General features: G+C 59.8%; 6 protein-coding genes and 1 pseudogene across 7 annotated transcripts; all 7 read right to left on the bottom strand.

The window, feature by feature from the left end:
- Positions 1-370: 370 nt before the first annotated feature.
- LBRM_18_1580 (hypothetical protein, unknown function) lies at positions 371-1,633 on the bottom strand (the record flags this gene model as incomplete). Its single annotated transcript, XM_001564029.1, has 1 exon — positions 371-1,633. One exon carries the CDS (start codon positions 1,631-1,633, stop codon positions 371-373), a length of 1,263 nt encoding a protein of 420 aa, XP_001564079.1.
- A 575-nt stretch (positions 1,634-2,208) lies between these two features.
- LBRM_18_1570 lies at positions 2,209-3,023 on the bottom strand (annotated as a pseudogene). The gene is given in 2 exon segments: positions 2,209-2,706; positions 2,709-3,023. Coding segments are annotated over 2 exon segments (813 nt in total).
- A 959-nt stretch (positions 3,024-3,982) lies between these two features.
- Positions 3,983-7,264, bottom strand: LBRM_18_1560 (putative kinesin; the record flags this gene model as incomplete). The annotated part of the gene is made up of 1 exon (XM_003722932.1): positions 3,983-7,264. The coding sequence occupies one exon, from the start codon at positions 7,262-7,264 to the stop codon at positions 3,983-3,985; it is 3,282 nt and encodes a 1,093-aa protein (XP_003722980.1).
- Positions 7,265-12,185: 4,921 nt separating this feature from the next.
- On the bottom strand, positions 12,186-14,969 carry LBRM_18_1550 (putative P-type H+-ATPase; the record flags this gene model as incomplete). Its single annotated transcript, XM_001564027.2, has 1 exon — positions 12,186-14,969. One exon carries the CDS (start codon positions 14,967-14,969, stop codon positions 12,186-12,188), a length of 2,784 nt encoding a protein of 927 aa, XP_001564077.2.
- A 1,494-nt stretch (positions 14,970-16,463) lies between these two features.
- On the bottom strand, positions 16,464-18,983 carry LBRM_18_1540 (conserved hypothetical protein; the record flags this gene model as incomplete). The annotated part of the gene is made up of 1 exon (XM_001564026.1): positions 16,464-18,983. One exon carries the CDS (start codon positions 18,981-18,983, stop codon positions 16,464-16,466), a length of 2,520 nt encoding a protein of 839 aa, XP_001564076.1.
- A 1,954-nt stretch (positions 18,984-20,937) lies between these two features.
- On the bottom strand, positions 20,938-21,495 carry LBRM_18_1530 (putative chaperone protein DNAj; the record flags this gene model as incomplete). Its single annotated transcript, XM_001564025.1, has 1 exon — positions 20,938-21,495. The coding sequence occupies one exon, from the start codon at positions 21,493-21,495 to the stop codon at positions 20,938-20,940; it is 558 nt and encodes a 185-aa protein (XP_001564075.1).
- A 2,262-nt stretch (positions 21,496-23,757) lies between these two features.
- Positions 23,758-24,534, bottom strand: LBRM_18_1520 (NADH:ubiquinone oxidoreductase 78 Kd subunit-like protein; the record flags this gene model as incomplete). The annotated part of the gene is made up of 1 exon (XM_001564024.1): positions 23,758-24,534. One exon carries the CDS (start codon positions 24,532-24,534, stop codon positions 23,758-23,760), a length of 777 nt encoding a protein of 258 aa, XP_001564074.1.
- Positions 24,535-26,657: the final 2,123 nt, after the last annotated feature.

Raw genomic sequence — 26,657 nt, 5'->3', positions numbered from 1 at the left:
TCGCGCGACAGGCGTAGACACGCACACTCAACAGAGTCAGACACGGCGGAGACGACAAGGCAAAGTGGAAAGCGGCTCGAAAAGAAAGCCGGCAGGCAGGCAATGCGCAAGAGAGAAGGCGAGAGCGAGTGTGGCCCTACAAGGCCGTTTGTCCGCGGTTTTATGAATTTGTGCCCTTCTTCGATGCGCAGGTTGACAACACTGTGGAGCGCACGTGGTGCATCACTCATCTGCCAGTGACTCCATCGCCCTCCAGCAGTGGTCCCCCTCCTCTCTGCGTATGCAAGGGAGAGCTGTACAGATTGGAGGAGGAGGGCAACAGCACGGACTGGTGCAAAAAAAAAAAAAATGCAGCGACCCCAATACAGCTCTAGCAAAAAAAACCGCGCAGCTGTGCAAGTTCGGCGTCAAGCTCACGTACTGCGCCTTGCTCAATGGCAAGCAGCTCATCAACGTGCGCCTTCCGCTCCGCAGCACACTCTGACGCGTGCTGCAAGATGTACCGCAGCTCGTGCAGGGTCGATGCAGAGGTCGGCAACGATGGCGCAGCGCATGTCGCGGCAGCGGCGTCACACAACCGCTGCACCTCCGCCTCTGCACGCCGCAGTGCCTGCAAATACACACGCACCTCACCCAGGTAGAGTGTCGCCTCGGTGGCAGCAGCCTCGTCGCGCCGGGTAGTGGACTCGAGGGCAGCCCAACTCTCACGCAGAGCTGCTACTTCTGCCGACATGGCGCGACACCGCCACTGCGCCGCGAGTGCCAGACCCTCCGTCTGCCGGAGGTGCCCAGTGAAAACATCTGGCAGTAGCGCGGCCGATTGGGGGATCATAACTGCAGACTCCTCGATGGTGTCTTGCTCCTTTCGTGGAGACAAGAGAGTGCGCCGTTGTGAAGGTGTGTTGCCTGCAGAAGCGATGGCGCTACTCTCTCCATGCGCAGTGGACGTTGAAGGAGCAGCGGCTGACGCTGCTGAAGCCGCGCTGGCGGCCGCCACCATCTCGGAAAGCTTCGGGTATTGCGCGTAAAGTCGGCGCCAGCGCCGCTCACCCTGACATGCACCGGGCACCCGCACAAACGCATGGCAGGCGGCGAGAAGTGCGTCTAGTCCGACCGCGCGTTGCGTCTCCGGCGACAGAGTGGTCGCGTAGCGCGCGCATGTCTTTAGCACGTCGTAGACGGTACGCTTCGTTACAGCTCTGGCAGCTGTCGTACTTGCCACCCTTGCGTGTGCGTGCAGCTCGAACTTCACACAAGCAGCGTACAGTGAAAGCACAGCCAGCAGCGCCTCCGGCTGGCGCGCCGCATCTGTACCCTCGCACTCCCGCAGCAACGACAAGAAGAGCTCGTCATCGGCGTGATTGGCGCTGTGACACAGACGCAGAGCTGCTTCAGCACTCCGCGGATTCACGTATCTCAGCACAATGGTATTGCTGCTGGATTCACCGGCGCTGGCAGTGGCGTGCTCCGTGAAGTACGCGCGAAAGAACGGCGTGTGGTTCATCAAGGCGCGCTTCGAGAAGTACATCGTGTGTTGGCCGTTGTCGACCACAAATGCAACAACGTCATCGCAGTCATCGATAGCAGAGCTCCGGCCTGCCTTGGGCGAGACACTCGTGGCCAGTGCAGCCATCTCGAGCTAATTTTTTTCCTTTTCGGTTTGTTGTCCGCCTCTGTGATGCGTTACTTCGTGTCTGCGACGGTTGTGAAGCAGAAAAGGGCCGGAGAGAAGCGAAGAAGGTGTGAAGTTGTTGCATCGAAATAAGGGGGAGGGAGCAAGGAAAGAAGAAGAGAAACACGGGTACCAAGCAAGCGCCATCATCACATCCCATGCCGTTCTCCGCTGCTGAGTACCCCGCCGCTGAATCGCAAGTGCAACACCGCATCGGTCGGTGTGAAACACCTGTGGTGATTCGCTCAAACGCCCATGTAGATGCCTTGTGGTGAGATGAAGTGAGGATGGAGTGCAGCATCCATTTCTCTCGATGCCGCGCCACAAGGAGGGCTACGTCATTCTGTCTTTGTTGATCATGGCGCCCCTACGTGAGGGAGGGAGGGGGGAGGGGCTGGCCCACCCTCTCCTCCGCCCTCCCTCCCCCCTCTTGCCGTGTGCAGTCTTGGAAAGGTGGAGAGGGGAGGGAGAAGGGGGGGGGGGGGGAAGAAGGGACCGAGAAGACAAGATGAGGCGTGACCAAAGGCACACATCACCTACCTGCTCTTCTTCGCCCATGCCTCGGGTGCTGCGCTCGCGTTCACGGTATACGATGCGTGGTGGTGCGCCTTCGGTAGAAAGGAATACGCCGTACCCTCCATGAGAACATCAACCCTGGAGACCCACTCCACGGTCGAGAGGTGCCGGTAGTGGACAACGTAGACGATCGAAAGTACAAAGCCGGCAAGTTTGCGTAACGTCAGCTTCAGGTTCAGAGGACAGGCAGAGATCTTGTCATTCACCACGTGAAAGGCGGCGATGCACATGGCTTGAGTCACGCAGCCCAGCGCCACGCGCAACTGACTGCCTGCCTCCATGAGCACAAACTCGGCGTAGAGGCGCATCGGCTGCACAAAGAGGAGCGGGATGACGAAGAGATGAGACAAACAAGGTGCCTCTGTCCACATTGGTGAAGCATTATCCTTCGCTGGCGCTACGGTCATTGCGGCCGCGCTCGCACGGGCGCAGTGGTACATAGGTTCCTGAAAGACACTCAACCCCATCGTGCACGCTGTGGGGTGGTCACCAGAATGGCCACTCCACAGCCCCAGTGCCACGCCAGCGACGACGCAGTGGCTGCGGTGCTAGATGTTAGCTCGGCTTTTGTGCTGCTCTTCCTGAACGCCTTCTCCACTGGCAGTGTGATAAGGTCGATGCAGATGACCAAGCCGGATGCCATCTGCGGCGCCGTGAAGCACTTGCCGAAGAAGTACACGGCGAGCGCGTTGAGCATCATCGAGGAGGAGCGGAAAGCTGCGTGGAGGGGGATGGAGATGTGGAAGCCAAAGACGAGGTTGCTGCCGAGAGACATGCCCCACCCAACGACGAGGAGGATCAGTTTTGTAGCGCAGCGAGGCGGGAGAGCGCCGCCACTGAAATGGTCACATGTTGGACGCTGCCTCCTGTGGCCCTTGTGGTCCCCTGAAGCGCAGCAACAGAGGTAGGGTGAAGAGGGGGACGCACATGTACTGAGCGAAGGTGAGGGGCGTAGTAAATGTGAGACGAGCCGGTGATGATGAGCTTCACTAACAAGAAAAAACGTTCGTCTGGCGACCGCAGAAGATGCCCGCCTATGCCGTATGCGCCCAACGCGGTGGTGGTAGTGGTGGTGGTGGTGGTGGTGGTGGTGGAAAGTTGGGGGCGAGAAGGAGGCGAGTGTCGATGTCTGGCAATTACCCCTGTCTCGTCGATACCCCACGGATGGGCGTCTAACGATCGAAGAGAACGAGGAAGGGATGCGAAGGGCGACGCCTGGTGTGGCGTGAAGGGGTGGCTGATGCCAGGCATACCCGAGAGCGGTGGCGCAGCCGAAAAAGAGACCTGTAGAGCGGGGTAGGAATCGAGGTGGTGGCGGCGGTTAGGCAACGGAAGAAAGATGAGGCGCCGGAGAAGAGAAGGGAGCCGCGACGAGGTCAGCGCGTCCAGCCAAGAACGGCGAGGAGGGCGTGCGAGAAAAACAGTGATGAGGGGAAAATGTCTACGCACCCGCACAGAGAGAAAAGGGAGGGCGAAAGACGCGGGTGACGTAGTGAATCGCCACACGCAACCCCCCCACCACCACCCTGCGCATACGTCAGGTGGCTTTGTCGAGGTCCGACTGAGCACACATGAGAGACGCAATGAAGAGGAAGAGAGAAAACCGAGTGAATGAATCGTAGGGAGGCAGGAGCGCAGGAAGCATGCACGTGCGCCACTGGCCAATCTACATGCACCTCACCCATGAGCACGCACAGACAGATGTGGCTCAGTCTCCCACTGCGGCTGCATGGGTCACTTTGCTCCTGCTGCGCCTGATGCACGAACGCGACGCCGCTTATTCAGCGGAGCAGAGGCGATGACCTCTGACTTGACAAGAGGCGCTGACGCATCACTGGGGTTGGCCGTCTCGCCGTACGTTGTGAAGAGCCGCTGCTTTGCCTTGCCGATGCTCGCTGAACGGCGCGCTACCTTTGAAGACCGCCTGACGCCCCGCGACGGCACAGACGCAGCCGCTGTCGCACCCGCGTTGTCTATCGTAGGCGCAGTCACCTCGTGCGCCTTTCCACGGCGGCGCTCATTCGACTTTGCAGACCAACGCTGCACTCGACCAGGCCGCTGTATGTGCTGCGACGATGCCCTCCCCTCAGCGTCTCCACTGCCCACCAAGTCAGCCATCGAGGACGCCACTGCAGTGGAGTCTAGTGCAGTGCCCTCGGACAGCCAATATTCACACGACGGCACCTCCTGCGACGCATCGCGATGCACTGAAGCATGCACAGGGATCGACAACACCGCATCGTCCTGGTCCTCGCCCTTCTTGTCGCACATCCCTCTCACCGTATCGTCGTTGCCGTCCGGACGCAATCGCGCTTCTCTTGCAGCACTTCGCAGCACCGCCATCTCCTCGTCGTGTCGATGGCGCAGTTGCAGGAGCTTTTCGTTGAAGCTGACGCACATCTGGTCCAGATAAAACTGATGGCGCTCGTTCTGCTGGCGCAGCTCGTAATTCTCTGTCATCAGCTGGTCCACACGTCGCGCCTCCTCCTGCTGTTGGAAGAACGCCTGTCGCTGCTCTTGTCGGCTTCGCCGCGCATCTTCGCGGGCCTCCAAGAGCTCGCACCGAGTGAACTGGTGTTGCTGCTGCTCCTGTGTGAGCAGGGAACTGAGCTCCGACACGCGCGACTGCAGGAGACTGAAGCAGTCGGCGGTGCTACTGCCGTCGTCTACGACAATGGCCGCCGTGGTGGTGCCGGCCAATCCGCCGTCGCTGCCACCAACGCTGGTGGTACCACGCTCAGCAATGGCGGTGGCAGTGTTTGACAAGGTGTGAAAGAGTGCTCGCTGCGCCGGTGTGATGAGCGACTCCAGTGCCGCCAGAAACGCATCCTTCTGCGCGACAGCGCGCGTCAGCTGCTCGACGTTGTCCACCAGCTCGGTGATCTTGTCGCAGAGCACTTGCTGATGCGCCTGCACCTTCTCTAACTCCACCTGCTGCTCCATCTGTCGATCGCCCAACACGGCCTCATCGACGTTGGCGGTGACCGGCTTCGCGTCCAGGTAGAGGCGGGTCATCTCCTCCCGTATCGACTGATCGGCGTAAGTCTGAAATAGCTGCAGGCGCAGCTGCTCCAGCACCGTCTCTGCAGTGGCCGCCCGACGTGTTGACGCCTGCAGAACCGCGCGCTCCTCCTTGCGCTCCATATCGATTGCGAGAAGACGCCTGTTCACATGCAGCACCTCGTCATAGAGTTGATGATTCTGTGTCCGCAGCCCGCTCAGCGACCTTGAGAGGACGAGCAGCTGTTCGCGTACGTCTTCGTATTGCTCAGTGGCACGCAGCACCGCATTGCGTAGCCGGTCCAGCACGTCACCGCCCCACTCATCTTCGCTGATGCCGTGTGAGCGCAGCTGACGAACGCACCACAACAGGTGCGCGTGCGCGTCGTCAACGTCTACTTCGCTCGCTCGCACCTGTGCCTCAGAGCTGTCACTGCTCTCTGCCGAGGCTGCTGGCGTGGCGAACTCTGGCTGATCGTCTCCCGCACCCGCGTCGGCTTCTTCCGACGACAGCGACGACGTGTCCGGGGAGTTAGACAGTACTGACGGCACGCTACTGGCCTTCGTATTTGCTGAAGGGAAGTGGCTCTGCAAACGGTAGAGATCCTGTTCCCGCTCCTGCAGCAGGTGACGATAGTACTGAGATTCTCGTTGCAGCCTCTCCGCAGGAGCAAGTGCTGTAGCGTTCGCGTCCACCACTGAGGCTGGCACTGCATGCTGGGAGTCGGCAGGCACTTCTGTCAGCGGTGATTGCACGACCTTCATGGCGTTTCGCTGCTGCTCTAACTTCAGTGTCTCCTCCAAAACGCGGAGGCGGTACCGAAGGACTTCGATGACGCCTTGGCGTTCGCTGTTGTCGGCGTTGTCTTCATGCACGTTCCAGCTGCTCCTGCTACCCGCGCCACCGGCTGCGCCCGCGGGAGAGAGGGAGCTCGGACGTCCATAGACGCGGGCGACTGTGCTCAACAGTCTGTTCTCGACCCGGCTTTTTACCTTCTTGACCTTCCGGCGTCGCGCATTGGTCGCAAACTCCAGTGACGACTTTGTCTCCTCATAACTGCCTGCCTCGAGGGAGACGGTAACGAGAAGAATAAGGTGCCAGCTGTGCATGCACGGGGCGAGATACGTAGTGAGCAGGGAATTGCGGAAGTGCAGCGCCTCCGCCTCGGTGCCGCTGGACTCCATCAGCTGGCGCAGTGCCATCAAGGACATGTTGATGAAGATGGCCTGGTTGGCCATCTCCCCGGCGGCGCCGCTCTTCTTTAGTCTCTCCGTTCCGGCGAGGTCGGCGAGCGTGACTCGCGTCGTTGTGAGCGGCGCACCGTCGAGGAAACGCGTGATGTGCAGAGACAAAAGTGTGAAGGAACGCGAGCTGTGGGCGTTGAGGGTGTGTGCGCGCGTCACGCGCAGTCGCGACGCCGCCTTCATCCTCTTGAGCATCTCAGCGGTGCTCTGGATCAGAGCCTTGGGTTCCAAGGCACTGCCAAGGTAGCTGCCACCGCTGTTGCTGCCACTGCCGGTGCAGCTCGTTAGCGGTCGTGACAGCTCGACACCAAACTTGCCACCGCGGGCACCGTCAAGCAGGCTGTAGGCTTTGTTGTTGTAGATCTGTATGTAGCTCATCTCCACCACCTCGTTGTTAACGTCAAGGGAGCGAAACACCTCCTCCGCAACGGCTGGAGCCAACGCATTCATCGTGTAGGTCTTGCCACTCCCGGTTTGGCCGTAGCACAGCACGCAAACATTGAAGCCCGCCGCCATCTGCTCCGTGATGGATGGGATGAGGCGCTCGCACAGGGCCGCGTTTGTCACCTCCGGCTCCAGCACCTCGCCAAACTCGTACTGTCGACGCTCCCTCGTGCTGGGAGAGGTGATGGTGAGCACGCGGCCACGTGAGCCGATGCTCCGGCCAGCCGTGGCCATGCCACCGAGCACAGCGCTACGGTCCTCTTCGTGGAGGTGCGTCGTCGGGGCCTCTGCCGCGGAGAAGCTCGGCTGCGGCGACGAGGAGTACATCGTTGGAGAGGCGGGGGTCAAGGGCAGACGCTTTGACGGCTGTATCGACGGACTCACTACCACTCTGGGCAACGAAACCGAGAGCGCAGGAGATGTGGTGGCCTCCGTAGATTGGGTAGTAGCAACATTGGCACCTCCGTCAGTGTCAGTGAAGGCCGTTGAGAGAGCAGCGGGTGACTCTGCCGAGCCGCCACCGCCGCAGCTGTGCAGACGCGGCGAGGCGAGTCCGTTATCCTGCGAGGAGACACGACAGACCATCCGTGGCGTCGCAAGTGTGCCATCCTCCACTGCGTAAGAGAGCAGCGCCGTTGACGAGGACAATTTGGGCGTAGCCTTCAAGCGCACGATGACGCTGATGCTCTCCTGTGAAGATACAGTTGGCTTCGCGGGGCCGCGCTGGGAGAAACTGGTGCTAAGCAGTGGCATCGCCGTAATGCCCGGTGTTGGGGAAGCCACGCGTGGGGGTAACTGCCGCGACACATCACTGCCGATGATGCGCAGTGCGCTGTGCGTTGGTTCTGCTCCGGATCCCATGGCTGTAAGCGTTGACAGCTTCAGCTTCGCAACGCGGTTGCTGACGCCTGCCGAGTGTGCGTGTGCGCCATTTGCAGTAAAATCGTTCGTCGCTGTAGGCGCGCACCCAATACCGTAGACGTCTCCGTGACTCGGTGACGACATGAAGACCTCGAGCGCCAGCGCAGAGGAATGGTCCTCGAGATTGTTTCGCGAATGAGCAGAAGACGCTCCTACGGTGAACAACGCCCAGACTTCCTTCCCCCTCCCCCCCGGGAGCAAAGAGAGAGAAAGACGGCGGCGAGTAGGGAGAGAGAGGAAAGTGTTACGCACGCACACACGCGAGAGAAGGCGCAGTGAGCTCACAACTGAGCACGAAAACGAGTAAATGAAAACAAAAAAAAGAGGCCCTCGGCAAGCAAAGCAGAGCGAGCGAGAGAGAGAGAGGAGGGGGGATGGATGGATGGACGAAGAAACATCGCATACGTGCACGTATCCACATGCGCCACCGTCAGACAAATCTGTAAGAAATGCGCTGCGAGAGGTGCATTGACTACTTACTTAGAGTTTCTCCTCACCTCTCTCGCCGTTTTGCGAGAAAGCGTTAGTAGTGGTCATCATGAGTACCAAGCGAGCGCAACAGCAACAGAAGAAAAATACGCCAGCAATCGAGTCGTACTGTCACTCAATGAAGACTTGAAAGAAGCAAAGCGGCGTTGCTCCCGCTGCATGTCCCGCGCTTTCCTCACTGACGAGTGAGAAGACCGCTATTAAGATTTGTGCTGATGCCCCACAGCCGAGCCACACACGCGCGCAAAGGTGTCTCTTCCACTCCGCACACCCACTCGCCACCATGTTGAACACGAGCCCACCCCCACTCGACACCCCCGGCCCCGCTGCGGGCCCACCGCGTGGCGCGGAGCAGCGCTAGACACGCCTTGCAGCAAGGCGCCAACCCAGCCATCGGCGCACGCCCCTGCCTCGAGCTCTGCCCACCCACCCACCACGCAGCTCGCCTCGCCGCCGCCCCCATATTGTGCCGGCCGCCACCTGGTGCATCCCTCGGGGTGGCTCAGAGCTCCCCACACCAGCAGGCAGCAGGGGGTCGGGCGAGACGCGTTCGAGCCACGCTGGCGCCTCGCCCATCACACGAATGGCACAGGCGTGCCCGCTGTCGCATGCCGCCCCGCCATCCAGGGGCCTGGCCGCCGACATCCGTAGCGAGACATCGCTCGGACCTCTCCCCTACGTCGTGGGGGCATGGCCCTGTCAGCACCAGAGGCGGCTCGGCGTTGGCAGGGATGCGGGGGAGGGGCTGCTTGGCACCCCGCACAGAGTTGGGGGCGCGGGGCCCTGAGATGCCACGCACTGGCGTGTGTGTCTGTTCTTCGTCCCTGAGGGCGTGCTTAAAGGCAGAGGCGAAAGACGATCGTAGTAAATGTGCATGGGCATGTCCAGTGCTCTGGTAGGACCGACGCCGAGGAAGGAAACACGCACAGTGCTGAGGTTGAGTGAATGAAAAGAGGAAGCCGCAGTTTGCGCAAAGAGAGAAAGAAGTGAGAAGAGATGCCTGTGTGGAAAAATTCAAGCTAGGAGTTTGCTTCGCACTCAGGGAAGGGGGGGGAGGGGCAAAGTCCCTGGCATCGCACTGGCAACACCAACGGTCACCCCCTTCCACATGTGCACACACATAGACCTCTATGAAACTTGCACACTTTCACTGGGCAAAGGGGGCTGAGGTAGTCACCCGCTTACCCCTAAAAAAATGTACCGGCACATCGTGTAGCCTCGGCTGTCGCTTCGGCGGGTGGTGGACAGCACCGTCCCCCAGTCCGCCGCCCCCTCCCTTTGTGGCGCTCAGCCTAAACCCACGTCGGCATGTGTGCTTGGGTATGCAGCGCCGCAGGGATGCGAGAAGGAAAGGAAAATAGGCAAAGGAAGCAGCAGCAGCAGCAGCAGCAGTGGGTAGAGAAGCAGCGGCACTCTTCTTCTTGCTGCGGCGGCCTCGGAGCCCTTCTCTTCGTCCCGCCGCCCCCTCACTTTCAAGTCGCTCCTTTTAGTTTTTTTGATGTTGTCGTTCTGCACGACTGTTCTACCCTAACGTACTTTAAGGAGCTCAATGCGCATCTTGTTACCCCTGGACATGCGCTGCGCTCACTGAATTCACCGCCGCCAGCATGGCAATCGCTCCAGCCACTCTACTCCTACGTCCCGCGCACTATGAAAAGCAAACTCGCGCACGGGTGTGGCGAAGAGGAGGAGGGAGAAGCGGAAATGGTGGAAAGGGGGGAAATAGAGGGGAGAGGGGCAGTGGGGAATTATTAGCAAACGAAAAAGATGGAGAACGCAAAGCATGAAATAACAAAAAGCATCACAAGCAAGCGAGAAACTAACGCCGCACGGCTTTGACTTCGGAAAAGGGAGACCCCGTCTGTGGGGGTGACTCTATCCCCCCGGCTGCGTCACGGCCCCCTCCCCCTCCTCCGCCCATCATTGCCCGCCTATTGCTCCACCCTTTGGTGCTCGCTCTCTCTCTCTCTCTCTGAGCGCACGTCTTTCTCTCTCTTAACCTCCTGCGCCCAGAATCAACTCCAGAAATACGCATATAAGGGCACAGGCATCGCACTCCACACGCGGATACTCAGAGGTCGCGAGGAAAGAGATGTGAGTGACGCCAGGGAGAGAGCGAAACAACCATCAGCGGTGGTGGTGGTGCTCCTAGTGCATCCTCGGGGGGGAGGGAAATCATGACAATACGGCAGTACAGAGAGAGAACAGAGGAGAGAGAGGGAAAGCAAAAGTGACACGCACACAAATGAGCAGACGAAGGAGAGAAGTGGAACTACGGTCGAAGAGGCAAAGGTAAAAACAGTAATGCACCTATACAGCTCGGTCAACCCCTCTTTGCGCCCTCCCCACGCACACACGCGCGCACACTCCCAGTGAACGCGGGGGTGCACACATTTTAATAATACTCGCAAGTACGAGAGTGAAGAAGTGAAACAAAACGGAAAAGAAGAGAAAGAGGGGAAAGGAAAAAGGGAGGAGGTGCCTACTGTAGCTCGAGTATTGCGGTCTTTCTGCATTCCCCATCGCTTCCGCGCTGATACACGAACACACCTCACAGACTTGATGGTGCTCAACTGTCGACAAGCAGCAACAGTCATGCAGACCATCAAGAACACAGCGAAGAGGAAAGACACCATAGCACCGCATGAAGAAGGAGAAAGCGAGAGAGGGGCCGGAAAGGGGGGAAGACACACTCTTTCGCGTAAGCCCATCTGCAGACTCCCGCCCCGTCCCCGTCCCCCTTATCATAAAAGAAAGGCAGGGAAGGAGGGAGGAGAGGCCGGTGGTGACGGCGGCACGCACATTCAACTTTACCCGTGCGCACCGGCCGCCACGCATGTTTTGTCCTCCGTTGATAGAAAAAAAAAAAAAGAGAAAAAGTGAAGGAAGAGCGCACAATAAAACAACCGCCAACGAAGAGACGATGCATTACACCCGCCCAGAGTCCTCCACCACCGCCGCCGCCTGCAGGTGCAAGCCGTCTTCTGCCTTACCCGTGGAAGCCGCATGCGCTCTAGAGGAAAGAGAGGCGCTAAACAGAGACGGGGAGAAGGAAACGACTTTGAGGTGTCCATGTGTCCTGCTTCCCCGCAGACTCGCACGCATGCCTCGCACCATACAGTACCAAGCACAACCAAAGGAAAATCAGAGGGGAACACTTGGTGCGGGTGTCGTTGTGTGTATATGAGCACCCGCCATGCTGCAACGTGGAGGCGACCACCTCCAGTTCGATGGCGTAAGGGAACAAACTGGAATAGCAGAGAGAGCCACAAGCAAACAAAAGAAAGGGAAAACAAGCAACTACACCTGCATGCGGGGATGCATAACTAAACCAAGACGTGGTAGGAAACGTTTAACAGAGTCGCATCCATGCGGGGCGGCACCCCGCGCACGTCATCCCGGTGTGCACTGAGAACAAAAAAAGAGATGCGCCGTAGCACACCTCCGTCCGATGCAGTACATCTACCAGACACGCCGCTTAATTATGCGTGCCAACGACTGCAAGAGTTTGAAGAAACAACAGCACAGAGACAGAGAAGCACAGCTGGGGAAGCAACACTACACCGTCCTTCCTCCACCGGCACAACACACATGAACTCTGAATTAACCTGCAACAAGTTATGAGGGGGGAGAGGGGGACAACACAAAATCGCCATAACGCAGACGTAGGGGAAGCGCACTGACTTGCCACACACGGCGACATCGTCCATCAGCAACACACCAGAAAAAAAGTGACACTAACAACGTCATTAGCCTTTTCCTGTCAATCACCCACACGTACAGTTGAGCCTCTTTACCCACGCCACGTCCCCACTTACTTTGCGTTTCTCCTGCAGCACTACTTCTTATCGTGGGGTAAACCCACAGCCTCCTCCACACCGTCGCTGTACGGCTTGACCGCCCCGGAGCCCGCAGTGTCCGACACACACCCAAACAGATCCACGGCGTGCATGCAGATGTGCGCCAAGACCTTCACGATGTCCTGCACGAACCACCACACAATGCAGTAGATCCACACCCACAGCGGCAACAGCCTCTCCGAGTTCGACTGGCCCCACGCGAGACCCTCCGTCAGCACACCATCGGGGTGCGACTTGTGCCAGAACGACGCAGCCATCGTCGACACGAATAGCGAGATGAGCGCGCCGCAGAGCAGGATCGGGCTTGGTGCCATGTAGAAGAAGAAGTGGCCACCCGTGCGCGACGAGAAGAGCGTCAGGAAGTCCGAAATCGAGATCTTCAGGTACATCATCGTCACGAGCTTGCCCTGCGGCAGCTGCGCGAGGCCAAGGTGGCGGAACCACGAGTTCGGGTAGTAGAGAGGGCTGTAGGCCTCCAGGCCGATCCACAGAAGCATCAGCGACGACCCGCACGCGACCGCAGCCAGAATTGACGCGCTCACGAACACCACCGGCAGGTTCCACTTCTGCGGCCGCTCCGACGGAACCACGTGGTCGTAGCCAATCGTCATCAGGCAGCCGTCGTTCAGCAGCGTGATCAGCATGAACATCAGCACGGGCAGGTGGAAGAACTGGAAGTGCGGGTCCATGCTGCCGTAGCTCTTCGGTGTCAGGCTGAAGCACGCGATGAAGAAGAAGCACACGAGCTGCAGCGTCGCAGAGATACGGTACGTCAGAAACGACAGCATGCGCTGGAACACCTCACGTGACACAAGCATCGCCTCCACTACCACGCTCAGACCGGGCTCCGTCAGTACCATGTCCGCCGCAGCGCGCGCAGCGTCCGTCGCACCGTGCACCGCAATACCCACGTCGGCGCGCTTCAGCGCGGGCGCGTCGTTCACACCGTCGCCCGTCATCGCGCACGTGAACCCGCGCTGGCGCAGCGTCTCCACAATCATGAACTTGTGCTCCGGGAACACCTGCGCGAACCCGCCGACAGACAGCATCATGTCGCCGTACTTCTCGCCAAGGTCGGCCGGCAGGTCGTTCGCGTCCTTGATCTGCGGCAGCTTGTCCGCCGTCAGGATGTTCGGGTCAAGGTTCAGCATGCGGCACATCTCCTTTGCGATCAGCAAGTGGTCGCCGGTGATCATCTTCACGTCCACGCCGTACTCCTTGCTGCGACGGATCGTATCCTTTGTGTCCGGGCGCGGCGGGTCCAGGAACGTCAGGATGCCGGCCATGTGCCAGCGACCCTGCTGATCCGTCTTCGCCACGGAGAGGCACCGGACACCGCGCGTAGCGAGGCTGTCGATGATGTCCACCACCTCGTCGTTGATCTCATCCTGGTTGTACACCATCTGCAGAATCACGTGCGGCGCGCCCTTCGTCACGTCGAACTTCTCGCCGGTGCGCCGGTCCACAAGCGTCGCCGCAGTGCGCTTCGTCGTCGGGTCGAACGGCAAGAAGCTCAGCTGCTCGTAGTTGTCGCACTCGTCCAGGTCCGCCGCGCCCAGCACCATCGTGTCCAGCGCATCGCGCGGCGGCTCGCGCCACTTCGCAGCAAGCGCCGCTAGCACCAACGTCGAGTGCAGATCGCTGCCCTCCTCGAACGTGAAGCACTGCTCCTGGATCTCCATCTTGTTCAGCGTCAGTGTGCCCGTCTTGTCAGAGCACAGCATGTTCACGCCGGACATCATCTCGATCGCCGACAGCTTCGTCACGATGATTTTGTGCTTCGACAGGTGCTTGGACCCAACCGCAAGCGTCGTCGTCACCACAATCTCCAGCGCAATCGGGATCGACACGACCAGCACCACCACCGCGAACTGCAGCGCGCGGCGGAACGACTCGTAGAACCGCGCCAGCAGGTAGATGAAGCAGCACATGCACAGCACAAACGAGATGGCGCACAGCGCAATCATCACGCGGGCAAGAATCACGTGGATGTTGCCCAGGTCCGACTCCACGGACTGCAGCAGTGCAGCGGTCTTGCCGAAGAACGTCAGCGTGCCGGTGTACTGCACCGTGCCCTCCACTTCGCCGCGCACAACGTTCGACCCCATCTTCGGCATGTGCTCCGGGCCCATCGTTACAGGCAGCGACTCGCCTGTCAGCGCAGCCTCGTCCACGTCGATCACGCCCTCGTTGATGCTGCAGTCCGCAGGCACCGCGGAGCCGGAAGCGAGCTTCACAAGGTCGCCAGGCACCAGCAGTGCAGCATCGATCTGCTGCCACTTCGAGTCGCGGTACACAGTCGCAGTTGGCTTCAGCGAGTTCTTCAGGGCAGCGACGGCGTCGCCGGCTTTGATCGTCTCGAACCACCCGATCGTTGCGTTCGCGATCTGAATAGCCAACAGAATGGCGCCGTCCGGCCAGTTCTCCAGGGCAAACTCGATGATGATCGCAATCCACAGCGCAGCAGGCATCGGGCCCCACAGGCCGCGCACGTAGATCAGCCAGCTCGGCGTCCTCTTCTCCGGCAGCTCGTTGCGCCCGTACTTCGCCAGCAGCTCCTCCGCCTCCTCCGTTGTTAGGCCCTTCGACGGCGGCAGCAGGTCCCCCATAGGGCCTGTCGCGTTCACATCGTGTTCGCTCACAGCCTTCGACAGCACAGACTGACGGCGCTGCGGCTTCTGCGGGGGCATCTCTGCATCGAGCGGGCTCGTGGGGTTCTCCTCGAACGCGGCGGCGTCCTTCTCAGACCCGTTTAGCCCCATCGTCGTCGCTTATGAAGATGTGGGTGGAGAAAAGGGATAGAGACTTGGGGGAGGGAGGGGGTGGAAGAAAGTGTGTGTACTGAGAAAACAAAAACAAAGGGAGAGAAGGGGATATTCAACAAGAAGAGAAGAGAATTTGAAGTTAGTGGTGTTAGGGGGGATACGAGCGTTTCTTTACTCCTGTGTCTATCGCTTTCAGGAGATCCTCTGGACAGGTGCTGGGGCGCCTCCGAGGACACCTCAGCAGATAGAGGGAAGGAAGAGTGAAAAGGGGGAGAGGGTAGTGATATACAGAGCGACTGAAAGGTTAGCAGCACAGAGGTCGTGAAGGAGAGGGAAAAGAGTGCGGGATTGTTGTGTGGCGTGGTGGGGACTGACTGGGCGAGTTCTGGTGAGCACTTGTTGTCGGACGATGTGTCCTGCCCCGCTTGTGATCCTTCGCTCCACTGTTTCTACTGTGTATGGGGCCCGAGCACGGCTGATATTTGCGAAAGCGCGTAGAATTGTAGAGGCGGCAGACAAACGGCAGAGACCAGACGTAGTCGCGCGTGCGTGGGCGTATGGGAAGAGGAGGAGAAACAAAAGAGAAACACACTTTTACTGTGGTATTCAAGCGGTTGAAGTGCCGGTGATATACAATGAAGCGTTTGGCACAATATGACTCACAAGGAGTGCCGGTTCAACCGCCGCGTGGTCGTGTGCAAGCACGCGGGCAGGTGGAGGGGGTCGCAGGGCACGGAGGCAAAGAGAGGGAAGCAAAGGCCAGTTTGCACACGTCGATGGTGTTGGTGAGGACATCAGTAATGGAGAAGGTGAAGTGGTACAGAACACCTTTGCGTATTAAGCAGAACATCCGCTGTGTTGTTTGCGGACAGCAGAGGACATTTTCACCTTGTCCACAAGCAGCCGTGCTCGCTGAACGGTGAGCATGAACGATACGATGCGGCTGCCAGCTAAGTAGCTCGGGCCTCATCGGTACGATGCGCGCATGCCGCAAGAATGGAAAAGGCCTTGTTAGCCGCGTATGAGTAGATTCATCAGGAGCGGAGCCAGCGCTACCCACACGGCGCAGTGGTAGTGGTAATTAAACGAGCATGTAGCCTCTTCATGGTGATGTATGGGGCAGTTGATAGACACAACTTCGTGCTGCCTTCCTCGGCCAGCTTGTCAGCTCGTTGCGCGCGCTGTGCAGAGGCCTCCAGCGCATCGCAAACGCCTGAAAGGGGCAAAAAGGGCTACGAGCGAGAGAGAGAGAGAGAAGCAAACATTGTGGTGATCCACTCATGCGCGACCAGGCCACCCACGATATGCCTGCGCGCATCCTCACCTGGGAAGAGGTCGGTGTGGGAGCCAGTGTGCGTGGAAGAGGCACTCACTTGTTACCTTCCCACCCACCCACCCCCCGCCCTGAACAGCCCAACATAAACACCGACGACCTCATCCATGCCTCTGCCAGTGCCTCTCACACGAATACCTGCGGGCTTCTCTCTCCCTTCAGAATGAGACCAGAGCCGCCCGCCTACGTACAAGCAGCTGGGCCGCCGCCCCGTCGCTCGTCTCACTGCCGTCAGTCGCCTTCACTTGCAGCCACTGCGCATGCCGCGTGAGAAATGCTTTGAGCTCTGCAGGCGGCGCTTGGCGTAGCATACCAATCAATCCAACCGTGTTCGGCGACGCCAGTGGGGGCACTTGTGAATGTGCGAAGAGAGAGCGTACGTGCTCTGCCGCGCGGTCCAACACCGTCGGCAGTGGCTCCCACGCATGTGCGGAGCTGAAGCCGTACAGCAGCGAGAGCGATGCGTGGAAGTGGTCATCCAGCGCGCTGGAAGCCGCATACTGACGAACCTTTGCACCGTCCTCTTGCACCCAGCAGCCACGGCCGCAGTCACGCAGTACCATCACGAGCGCTTCTTCGGCGGATAGACCAGCGGCGGAAGGACGACGAAGGGCCAAGGCAAAGCTCTCTTCTCGCGCTTCAGGGGTGAGCTTGGCTAGCACACGGGAGACCGACAGCCACGCTGGGCGCAGCTGCTTCACGAGGCCTGCCGGCATCACCGTGCTCTCCAGCTCTGCCGTGCAGCCTGGTGAGAGCCAGAAGGGACGCAATCGCACCTTGCGAGATGTCGTCGGCGCACGAAGCAACGAGAGCGGGATCGGCGTGTGTGTGTTGTCAGTTGATGTTGTCGGCGGAAGGGACGCGTCCGTGGCTCTCCACGCGCGATGGACGTGGTCGGGCGCGAGGCCAGGACAGTAGTGGATGCAGAGGTGGCCCAGCGGCACGTACGTGTCAAATGGCAGCACGCACAGCAGCTTCGCCCACCACGGCCACGCGTCGGCTGGCTGTGTGGCCAACGCCAGAAAGGGGTAGCCGATCTCGCCAGTTGGCACGGAAGACAACGCGATAACGCCACCGTCGCCTTTGTGGATGGTGAGATTGGAGCTCCCTCTTGTACCTGTGCTGGCATCTGCTTGTCTACCAGGGGAACTCAGTCGCATAGCAGTAGGCAAGGCTTCCGGAGACGCAGTCGCCCTCACAGTAGCGGAGAGAGACTTGAACGATCTCGCGCAAAGGAGGCTTTTGATTGGCCTTCGCACACGCATCACCGGGAAGGCCCTCGTCGTGTCACTGGACTGCAGCACAGCACCGCCGCTTCGGGTGGTACGGTAAGTAGCACTGCCTTGGCGGTCCCCTGGGTTGGCGGCGGTGTCGGTGCCGGCGTCCGCTGGTGCTGATGCTTCGCTCGGCGTTGCATCGGCGTCACGTTGCTCATGCTCGGCCACCGTCTCCCGTATCCATTCTGGGTAATGCACGTTGGCTGCTCCGCGCTGTGCGTGCTTGACGGTCGGCGCCAGTCGGACCTGCATCTTATCCTCCGACCTCTCCACAAAGTACATGTAGACCCGACAAACCAGCGTGCGCATGCTCGTGCGTGCGCCAACGAGCTTCAGGATGGCGTCGGACGGCCGCAGCTCCTCTATGGGGATGAAAAAGGTGGGTACGCACTCGACCAGGTAATCCAGCATCTGCATCGGCGTGATCCAGCCACGTGCCTCGGCCATGGCGGTGTGCAAAGCGAGCCACTGGGCTGGCGTCGACGGGCGAGAGGGACGCTCCTTGCACACCGCACCAGCAGGGCGTGGTAGCTGCGCTGCAGTCGAAGGTTTTGGCTTGATGATCGCTGTCGGCGGCGCTGGGGCGTCATACAGCCGCTCGAGGTTCAAGTTGTGCAGCTGCAAGCCTGCCCCATGGCCCTGCGTCACTGCCAGCCCACTAGCACCATCGAGGCCACTGTATGGTACTTCTTGAAGCCCAGTCGCAGCCGCCAGCGCAGCTGCGGTGCCGGTGCTGGGCTCCAGCTCTCCTTCCTCCACATCGCCTGACTCAAAATGCTCCCCCTCCGACCTTGTCTCCTCGCCCTCGTCTAGCGAAATCGTTACCAGCCAAGGCTCTGCATCTAGCGATGCGTCGTAGTCCGCCGGCGGAGGGACGTACGAGCCATCAGCAACGTCGGACACGGCAGAGGAAAAGGCCACCACCGAAGACTCCTTGCAGTTGGTGAAAGCTGCATGTTGGTGCTCCGGCGACCACAATGAAACCGAGGCGACTGCGGAGCTCTTCCCGTGCGGCACCACAGCTCGAACTAGCGCCGTTGCATCCGTCGTGAGAGCCACATAACGACTGGCCGTGGCGTAGTTCTGCTTGAAGCACCGAGCCAGACCCACTTGGCTAGTGGACAGCTCTTGCGCAATCGACTCCGGTAGCGATGCACGCAGCACAGCGATCGAAAGTGGGGTGCCATCCTCTGGCAAGAGATTCGCAATGGCTGACCACCCTGCATCCCTGATGGTCAAAGACGCGCCGTCGCGGGCAGCGTCAGTGCCTGGCGATGGAGTAAGGGGGGGAGGTGCTCGGACGGGTGTTAAGCGGCGCCGCGATCGCTTTGCTGTGGACAGCGCCGCCTCAGATTCAAACACGCTTGTCTGCGGCGTGTGATGACTGCCGCATACACGCATCACTTCTTCCTCCAGCGCCATGGCTGCCATATCGAGGTCTACCATCGTGGCCTTGTGGTCGTCCCGCGCGCCTCCACCGACAGCAGATGCGAGGCCAGGCACGCCGGCGGCGGCGGTTGCGCTGAGCGACGAGGTGGATGGGAGAACCCGCGCCACGTGCCACCGGCATGTAGCGGCGTCCTGGCCACAGGTGAAGCGATGTGGGTAGAGTTGGACAAAAGACCGCACGGAGCCGAAAAGCTCGCTGATTGCCTCCACGTCAAGCGAGAGGGTGAGGTCTGTCAGCAGCACGGGGGAGCCATCGGCAGGCAAGGCCGCCAGTGTGTCTTCCACGAGTGCATCTGCTGGCGACAGCACTGGTGCCGGATGCCCAAAGGACAGAAAGGCGCCGTCCACATGAACACCATCCTCAAGATGGACAATCCCCGCAGTGCTCGCGTCGCTGGGCTGAGCAGCACCATCAGCCTCCGCACTAGACGCCGCACTTAGCAGCAGCTCCTCGTAAGCCTGCAGGTAGTCCTCCTCGTCAGCCTCGGCGTCCTCCGCGTGCGTGTATGCTTGGGCACTGTAGGTGCGCGCCGTGCATGCGGTGCACCTCCTGACACCGGACGTGTGCGATGAGAACTGCGAGCTCCCCGCGCAGGCACGAGTCAACCGATAGGGACAGTGATAGTGACTAGAAAAGGCTCGCAGAGAGAAGCGCACCGGCATGTGGCAGCTGGGGGATTTATCGAAGGCACCATATGGGGGCACAAGAGCGGCAGCCGCAGCTGCAGAGTGGGTATCAAGGCAACCACCGCAACAGCCGGAAGCGGAGGACCCTCCTATCCAGCAGTGAACAAACCATACCTTAAGAGTCCGCTTCATTCTAACCTACCACGCATGCAAGCATACACGCACAAGCTCACTGCACACTGCACTCACCCCTTGGCGTGCCTGTGTTTACCGCTATGCGGGAGAGTCTACGCGAGTTCAGTGCTGTACGCACTCCTGCTGCCTCCTTCACCTTTTCCCTCTCTCCCTATGAATGTCTTCAGGCGCAGGCAGCGAAGGTACTCTTCTCGCATGTAAGGGGCGTGTGTGGCACCAACTCGAGGGCTGTCCGACGCCGGCAGCACCACCAGCAGTGAAGCAGGAGTCGTTGGCTTCTCCTCCTGCACAGATGCTCGCTTGCGAGAGTTGAGCGGAGGTGAGAAGAAAGAAAAGGAAGGAAGGAAACGTGCGTATGTGGGTGTTGGCCGCGCATGCGCAATGCATCGTCGACCCTTAAGAGGGCGCATTCTCAAAGAGGCTCAGCGCTCCGCTCTTGCTGACTGCGAGAAGAGGGAGAGGAAAGAGACAGGCGTGTGGTGGACAAGCGGTAGAGGAGGTGCTGAACGAAAAAGAGGGTGAGGCGTTCGTCGCTCTCCCCGCCCCCTTTTCCTGCCTTCGCATGACCACATTGCCCTCAGGTGGGCCACTACGCATCGCTTCCCCTTTTTGTGTGGGCGGGCACGGATGGCTCCCATGACATCCCACACACCGCCCTGAGTGTGTGAGATACACACGCACGTGTACGTCACGGCAGGCGGAGAAGAGTGGCCTGATTGACCGCTGCGCACGAGTACGTGGGCATTCCCGCAGGCCTTACACGACAGAGAAGGGCAAACACCCCTTTAAGCAAGCAAAGAGGGAAGCAGCGACACCTGGACGGATATGGGCGTACTACCACACAAGCGCAGCCGCATACACTAAGATAGAGAAGTGCACTTGAAACACCTCCTGACGAGTGCCTCGCGTGATGCCGAGGGTGCGACCGCAGCACTGTGCACTGCACCACATGCTTCACTATCATGAGAAAAAAAGAGAGAAGCTCAAGGCGAACAATACACCAGAGACTAATCCAGGGGAAAGGTGCTCGCGGTGCTGTAAGCCGTGTGGAGGTAGAGGCACTTGCATAACGCTTCGAAGTGCGCTACACTACCACCTCCACCACGAGTGAACACGAATCACACTGGCACCTCACCGTGTAAGTTGAGGAGGAAATGGGGGCATCCTCGTCACCGCCACTCCCGGTCGGCACCACGGGAATCAGCCTGGTCTCATACATGCCACCGCAGCGACACTCGCGCTGGTACACATGCACGCACTGCCCATCGTCTTCGCCACCGTCAACCATTACGCAAGTAAAGTCATCCTCAAGATAGTAGGTATCACTGACAGCGCCGACCTCGCGCTCCAACACATGGGAGTGGGCGGCATCGTAGGCGGCCCGCAAGCACGGGTCAAGCAAAACTTCCGACGCCTCCTTCACCACGAAGAATGAGACAGGAGGTGCCGTACACGGCGCCGTCTCACTGCTATTCGCACTTGGCGTCGTCGTTGCCTTAACCTTTGCCTTGTCGGGGTGCGTGAGCAGCGCCATGCGCCTGAAAGCGGCCCGGATGTCCTCGATGGTGGCTGACGGCGACACGCGCAGCACCGCGTACGGCGTCCACTCCGTGTGGCTCCACAAGCACGCTACTGCAGACATGACGCGAGAGGGCCCCCTTTCTAGAGAAGAGGGGTGGGGGATGGGGGGGAGTATATCTCGATGTGCGAACACTGATCCACTGCGCAGCGGTGGCGTCCAAGCTTTGAAAGACGACCCTGGGCAAAGCAGCGTTCGGTGAAACCAGAAGAGGAGCGATGCCAAAAAGTGGAGGAGACGGTGCAGAGGAGCGGCGAGCAACGAAGCAACTCATCAACTGATGAGAAGAACACATGTTTAGATGGCATTGCACCGTCCTCGTCAAAGCGTGTGTGTCACGTCGACACAGGTAGAGCGCGCGTGCTGCCCCGCCCCACCGTCTAGTCGGCACACAGGAAGAGGCGATCGGTGAGTAGGTCATGCGCCCATCTCCTTTGCTCCGACGAAATACTTCATGCCCTATCGCGCCAGCCGAGGATCCACAATGCAAAGCACCGCGCCTCCAGGTAGGAGCGCACAATGGCGCCGGCGTTCAGCATTAGTCCTCGCCTCCATACCACACACAAGACTCAATTCTGCCGCTGTATAGTGGCTTCCCTCATCGCTGTCCTCTCTGCCTCCTTCAAAGCAGTAGCAAAGGGCTGGGTGGAGACACACTCACCCCACCCCCACACTCCTCAACAACAACGGCTGAGCAAACGTACAAAAAGGGGCCCAAAATGCACGAAACGAAAGGGGGAGTAGCGCCGGAGAGGGGGAGCCCCGGAACGCACGACACAGCCGCAGCGGATACAGACACAAGTGAAGAAGACACACGGGGAACGTCGGATAGCCCAGAGGGCACAGAAATGAGTACCTTCAACGCACCCCGCACCCACCACTCTGCCACTCGATAGCCGCTTCAGGAGCACTTGCACTCCAACCTTTACCTGCCCCACGTGTCCATCTCAGCCACGAGCGTGTCATCACACATGCACGTTACAGCCACCCGCTCAGCTATACATCCGCTTCTACGCTGCAGCGAAGCCGTGGCCGCCAACGGCGAGTCGTCTGACGCTGAGCCGAGCCATGCGTCTGGCGGGCTTTTCGTGTCCCTCCTCGCATACGTGCCGTGCGACAGGCGCCAGACAGACTCGGGTGCACGGCATGCCTTGATCCGAGCGGGCCGCGGCCACGGTCCTGTTCGAGGGCGGAGGCCGTGGCATCCGCTGGGGGCGTAACAGGGCGTAGTCCAGGAGTGCGGCGGAGGAGCTCGACGAGGAAGTTGGCTAGCTGCACGCCAGGGGCTCTCTGAAACCCTGTACCCTGCCTGGGTGCCGTGTTTCGCCCTGCGGCCCCTCAAGCCACGGCATTCGATAATGCGGTGCGGAGGCTCGCCGTCACAGAGTCTGGAGGACTCCATGGTGTAAGTTGGGGTGCTCTCGCCATGCTTCCGGCGCCTGTGCCCCCATCCGCACAGGTGGGCGGATGGAAGAGATGCCGCACCTGTCGCACACGTGCACTTGGGGACTGCCAGGTATACGAATCCCTCCGCATCTTTTCCGGCCATCACTCACGCTCCGCCGGCTTCCGGAGGCCCTGTTCGGGCGCGAGGCACCATGCCAGCCGCGCGTCACGGCGCGTGCGCACAGTGCTCGCATTCCTGCAGCCTGGGGACCGTCTCCGAACGGCATGGTTGTCTGGGGAGAGGAAGGGGGACTTGCTGCCTTCATCCGCCACTTCCATCGAGGCTCGGAGCGGGGCAGCAGTGAACCTCACGGAGTGCTACCTCGAGCTTGCCTCTAGTGAGGAGTTTGAAGGGCGTGGAGTCGGGTCTCGGTGAGGTGCGAAGGGGAGGGAGAGAAGTGGGCTGCCGGATGTTGCGTTGACTTCTGCTGGTACGTCTTCCCCGAAGTGCTGGCCTGCCCCTCTCGCACAGAGTGGCGGTGGTTGACATGTCTCATCGCCAGGGCACGCTGTAGGCGGGGTCCCTTCGCACTCCAAGCGGGAATAAAGCGATGCACCAATGCTTGGCTGCTCTTTCTTCCCCATCTCACGTTCGTATGGGCGTTCCCTCACGGACTGCCGCGTAAGAAGAGAGAAGGGCGGTAGTAATGCATCGAAAGGTGGGGCTGTCCGTATCGCTGTGCCTGCCTTATCCACTGCGTAACTGAGCGACGCACGCGACGGATTGCTTGTGTAAATCGAGCACATTCACTCGCGCCAAGACGGTACATGAAGAGAAAATCAAAGTGCAGAGCCGAAAAGAAGAAGGCACAACACCAGCAGACAAAGAAGCATACACAAACGCGGTCTAATGAAGCGGTGCGCCACAAGACGGCCCCTTCACGCCGTGACCTCCGCCGCCTCGAGCTCGCGCAGGATTTCGTTGTTCTCATCCGCGTCGCCCATGTATAGCTTGCCGACAGGGCAAAGCTGAGAGACAGGCATGTTGTTGTCCGTCTTGACCTCTAGCTCGTCGAGGAAGGTCGAAATCTCACTCAGACCACCTCGGCCAATCTGGCCAAGGTTGAAGTCCTGTGCGTGCTCGTTCAGGAAGCGGATGCACCGGGTGCAGTGGATGCAGCGGTTCAGCACAACACGCGTCTGCGGGTCAAAGTAGAAGTCCTCAACGGCTTTCTTGTCCTCACGGTAGCGCGGGATGTCGGTGCCGTAGTTCATGCTCACATTCTGCAGATCACAGTTCGTGGCCTGCTCGCAAATCGGACAGTCGTTCGGGTGGTTGATGAGGATGAGCTCCACGTTACCCTCACGGGCGTCGCGCACGAGACGGCTGTCAGTGATGATCGACATACCAGGTAACGCTACGGTGGAGCATGCGACGATGATGTTCTGAGTGCCGTCGACCTGCACCATGCACATACGGCAGTTACCTGCGACGGAGAGGATGGGGTGGTAGCAAAACTTCGGCATGGTGATGCCCTCTCGCTCCAGCACCTCTAACACGTTCTCCTCTTGCGGAATGATCTCAACCGGTCGCTTATTGACAAACATGATTGCGCGCGGCTTGTTTTCGGCGTACTGGCCCGCCGCAACCTGCTCAGCAGCGGTGTTGACCGCTGCGCGACGGTTGTACGTACTCCCGTGTGCGATGTCCGTCATTTCCGTGTTGTACGGTGTCCCATCCGATTTGAAAGAGCGACGCGCGGCCCACAGAGACGGTGTGGAATGCGGGGAAGGGGTGAGAGCGGCCGATGCCAGCGGCAGGTGGCCAAGCACCGTACTCACAAAGCGCTTCATCAGAGAAGAGAGCAGGAAAGAGGCTGAAAAGGCAAACTAATAAAAACACCCGAGCACCGCAATTAGCTGCGCTCAATGAAGATGGAGAGGGGGATGAGGTGGCCAACGGGGGAGGGGGGGAGCTGTAAAGAGCTCAAGCGAGGGTCGATATGCACAACGTAAAGAGGCGCAACGGACGCAGTAGAAGGAGAGGGTGTGGGTGTGGCACAGCGTCTGAAAGCCCCGGATCACAGCGGACTCTCGTACACCCCTCCTCTCCCTGCGTTCGTCTTTCTCAGTCACTGGAGCAGCGTCTTTTCACTTTACTTGATCCAAAAGGCACAGCAAGACCCTACCGACGCCGACGCTGGACAGTTTTCTCGTTTTCCCTGTACCTCCTGTTCCGCCTTCCACAGCCACAGAACGGATTGCACACGCACGCGCAGACAGAGACAGCGATACGGTCTCGGACAATAGGATCGAGCGAGGAAAACACACTATACTGGGACTAGTACTAAGAAGTGCTACAGTAAAAGAGGCGGCGGTGGTGGTGGAAGAACAACAGTGCTGCCTTACTGATAAAGGGAGAGAGAAGAGGCTATGATCGCTGCGTAGGTGTTGTGGACGCTACCTGATGGCGTTTTTCTGTTTCTTGCTGGCTTCTCTGTCTGCTGTGGGTTCTTCTGATGGCTGTCGATCACGCAAAACGAAAGAGGAGAACGTTTGCTCTTGCACACTCACGCTGTCGCAGGAATCGATACATATAGGGAGCGGGGGAGTCGTGTGTCGCGAATTAGCGTGTGGATACGGATGCGGCATCGTTCAAGAAAAGGGACAAGAAAAAAGAGAGGAAGGGGGGCCAAGTGAAGTAAAGGGTGAGAGAGAGACGAGTGTATATCCGTTGAGACAGACAGTCGCAGCTACTGACGTACACCACACATGCACGCACACACGGCCTTCACCCTTGGCAGCAGCAGCGCTCTAGTCAGAAACATACAGCACTGCTTTCGCGTGTATCGCTGCACGCGCAGGCACGCTACCGCCTCTAAAAGCCATGCAGTCTTTGCTCCTCTGCTGCCGTGATTCTCGAGAGGCTCATCCCTTCGCTTCCGTCTTACATTTTATTTGCCTTCTCACGAGCTGAACGCCGCGAACAACGTCGGCAGGAGGGCGTATTGTCATAGAAATAAATGAAATACGGTGTGATTAGCTACAAGGCAGAAACAAGGTGAAGACAGTCAGCGCACTTTCGAGTGCTCCTCGCACTCTTCCCCTCCCTCACGACGCTCTCCAGAGCTGGGGTAGGCTCGCTCTTGGAGATGCCTGGGTGTACTCTCTCATCTCTAGAGAAACTCCCTGTGGTCTTTCACATATGCTTCTCTGTTGCGATTGATGGGTCATCCCTCAGGGACGAAGAACAGACACACGCGCCAGTGCGTGGCATCTCAGGGCCCCGCGCCCCCAACTCTGTGCGGGGTGCCAAGCAGCCCCTCCCCCGCATCCCTGCCAACGCCGAGCCGCCTCTGGTGCTGACAGGGCCATGCCCCCACGACGTAGGGGAGAGGTCCGAGCGATGTCTCGCTACGGATGTCGGCGGCCAGGCCCCTGGATGGCGGGGCGGCATGCGACAGCGGGCACGCCTGTGCCATTCGTGTGATGGGCGAGGCGCCAGCGTGGCTCGAACGCGTCTCGCCCGACCCCCTGCTGCCTGCTGGTGTGGGGAGCCCTGAGCCACCCCGAGGGATGCACCAGGTGGCGGCCGGCACAATATGGGGGCGGCGGCGAGGCGAGCTGCGTGGTGGGTGGGTGGGCAGAGCTCGAGGCAGGGGCGTGCGCCGATGGCTGGGTTGGCGCCTTGCTGCAAGGCGTGTCTAGCGCTGCTCCGCGCCACGCGGTGGGCCCGCAGCGGGGCCGGGGGTGTCGAGTGGGGGTGGGCTCGTGTTCAACATGGTGGCGAGTGGGTGTGCGGAGTGGAAGAGACACCTTTGCACGCGTGTGTGGCTCGG

Source organism: Leishmania braziliensis, chromosome 18 (genome assembly GCF_000002845.2).
Source record: "Leishmania braziliensis MHOM/BR/75/M2904 complete genome, chromosome 18".
Taxonomy (NCBI): domain Eukaryota; phylum Euglenozoa; class Kinetoplastea; order Trypanosomatida; family Trypanosomatidae; genus Leishmania; species Leishmania braziliensis.
This window is presented reverse-complemented; position numbering and strand designations above follow the sequence as displayed.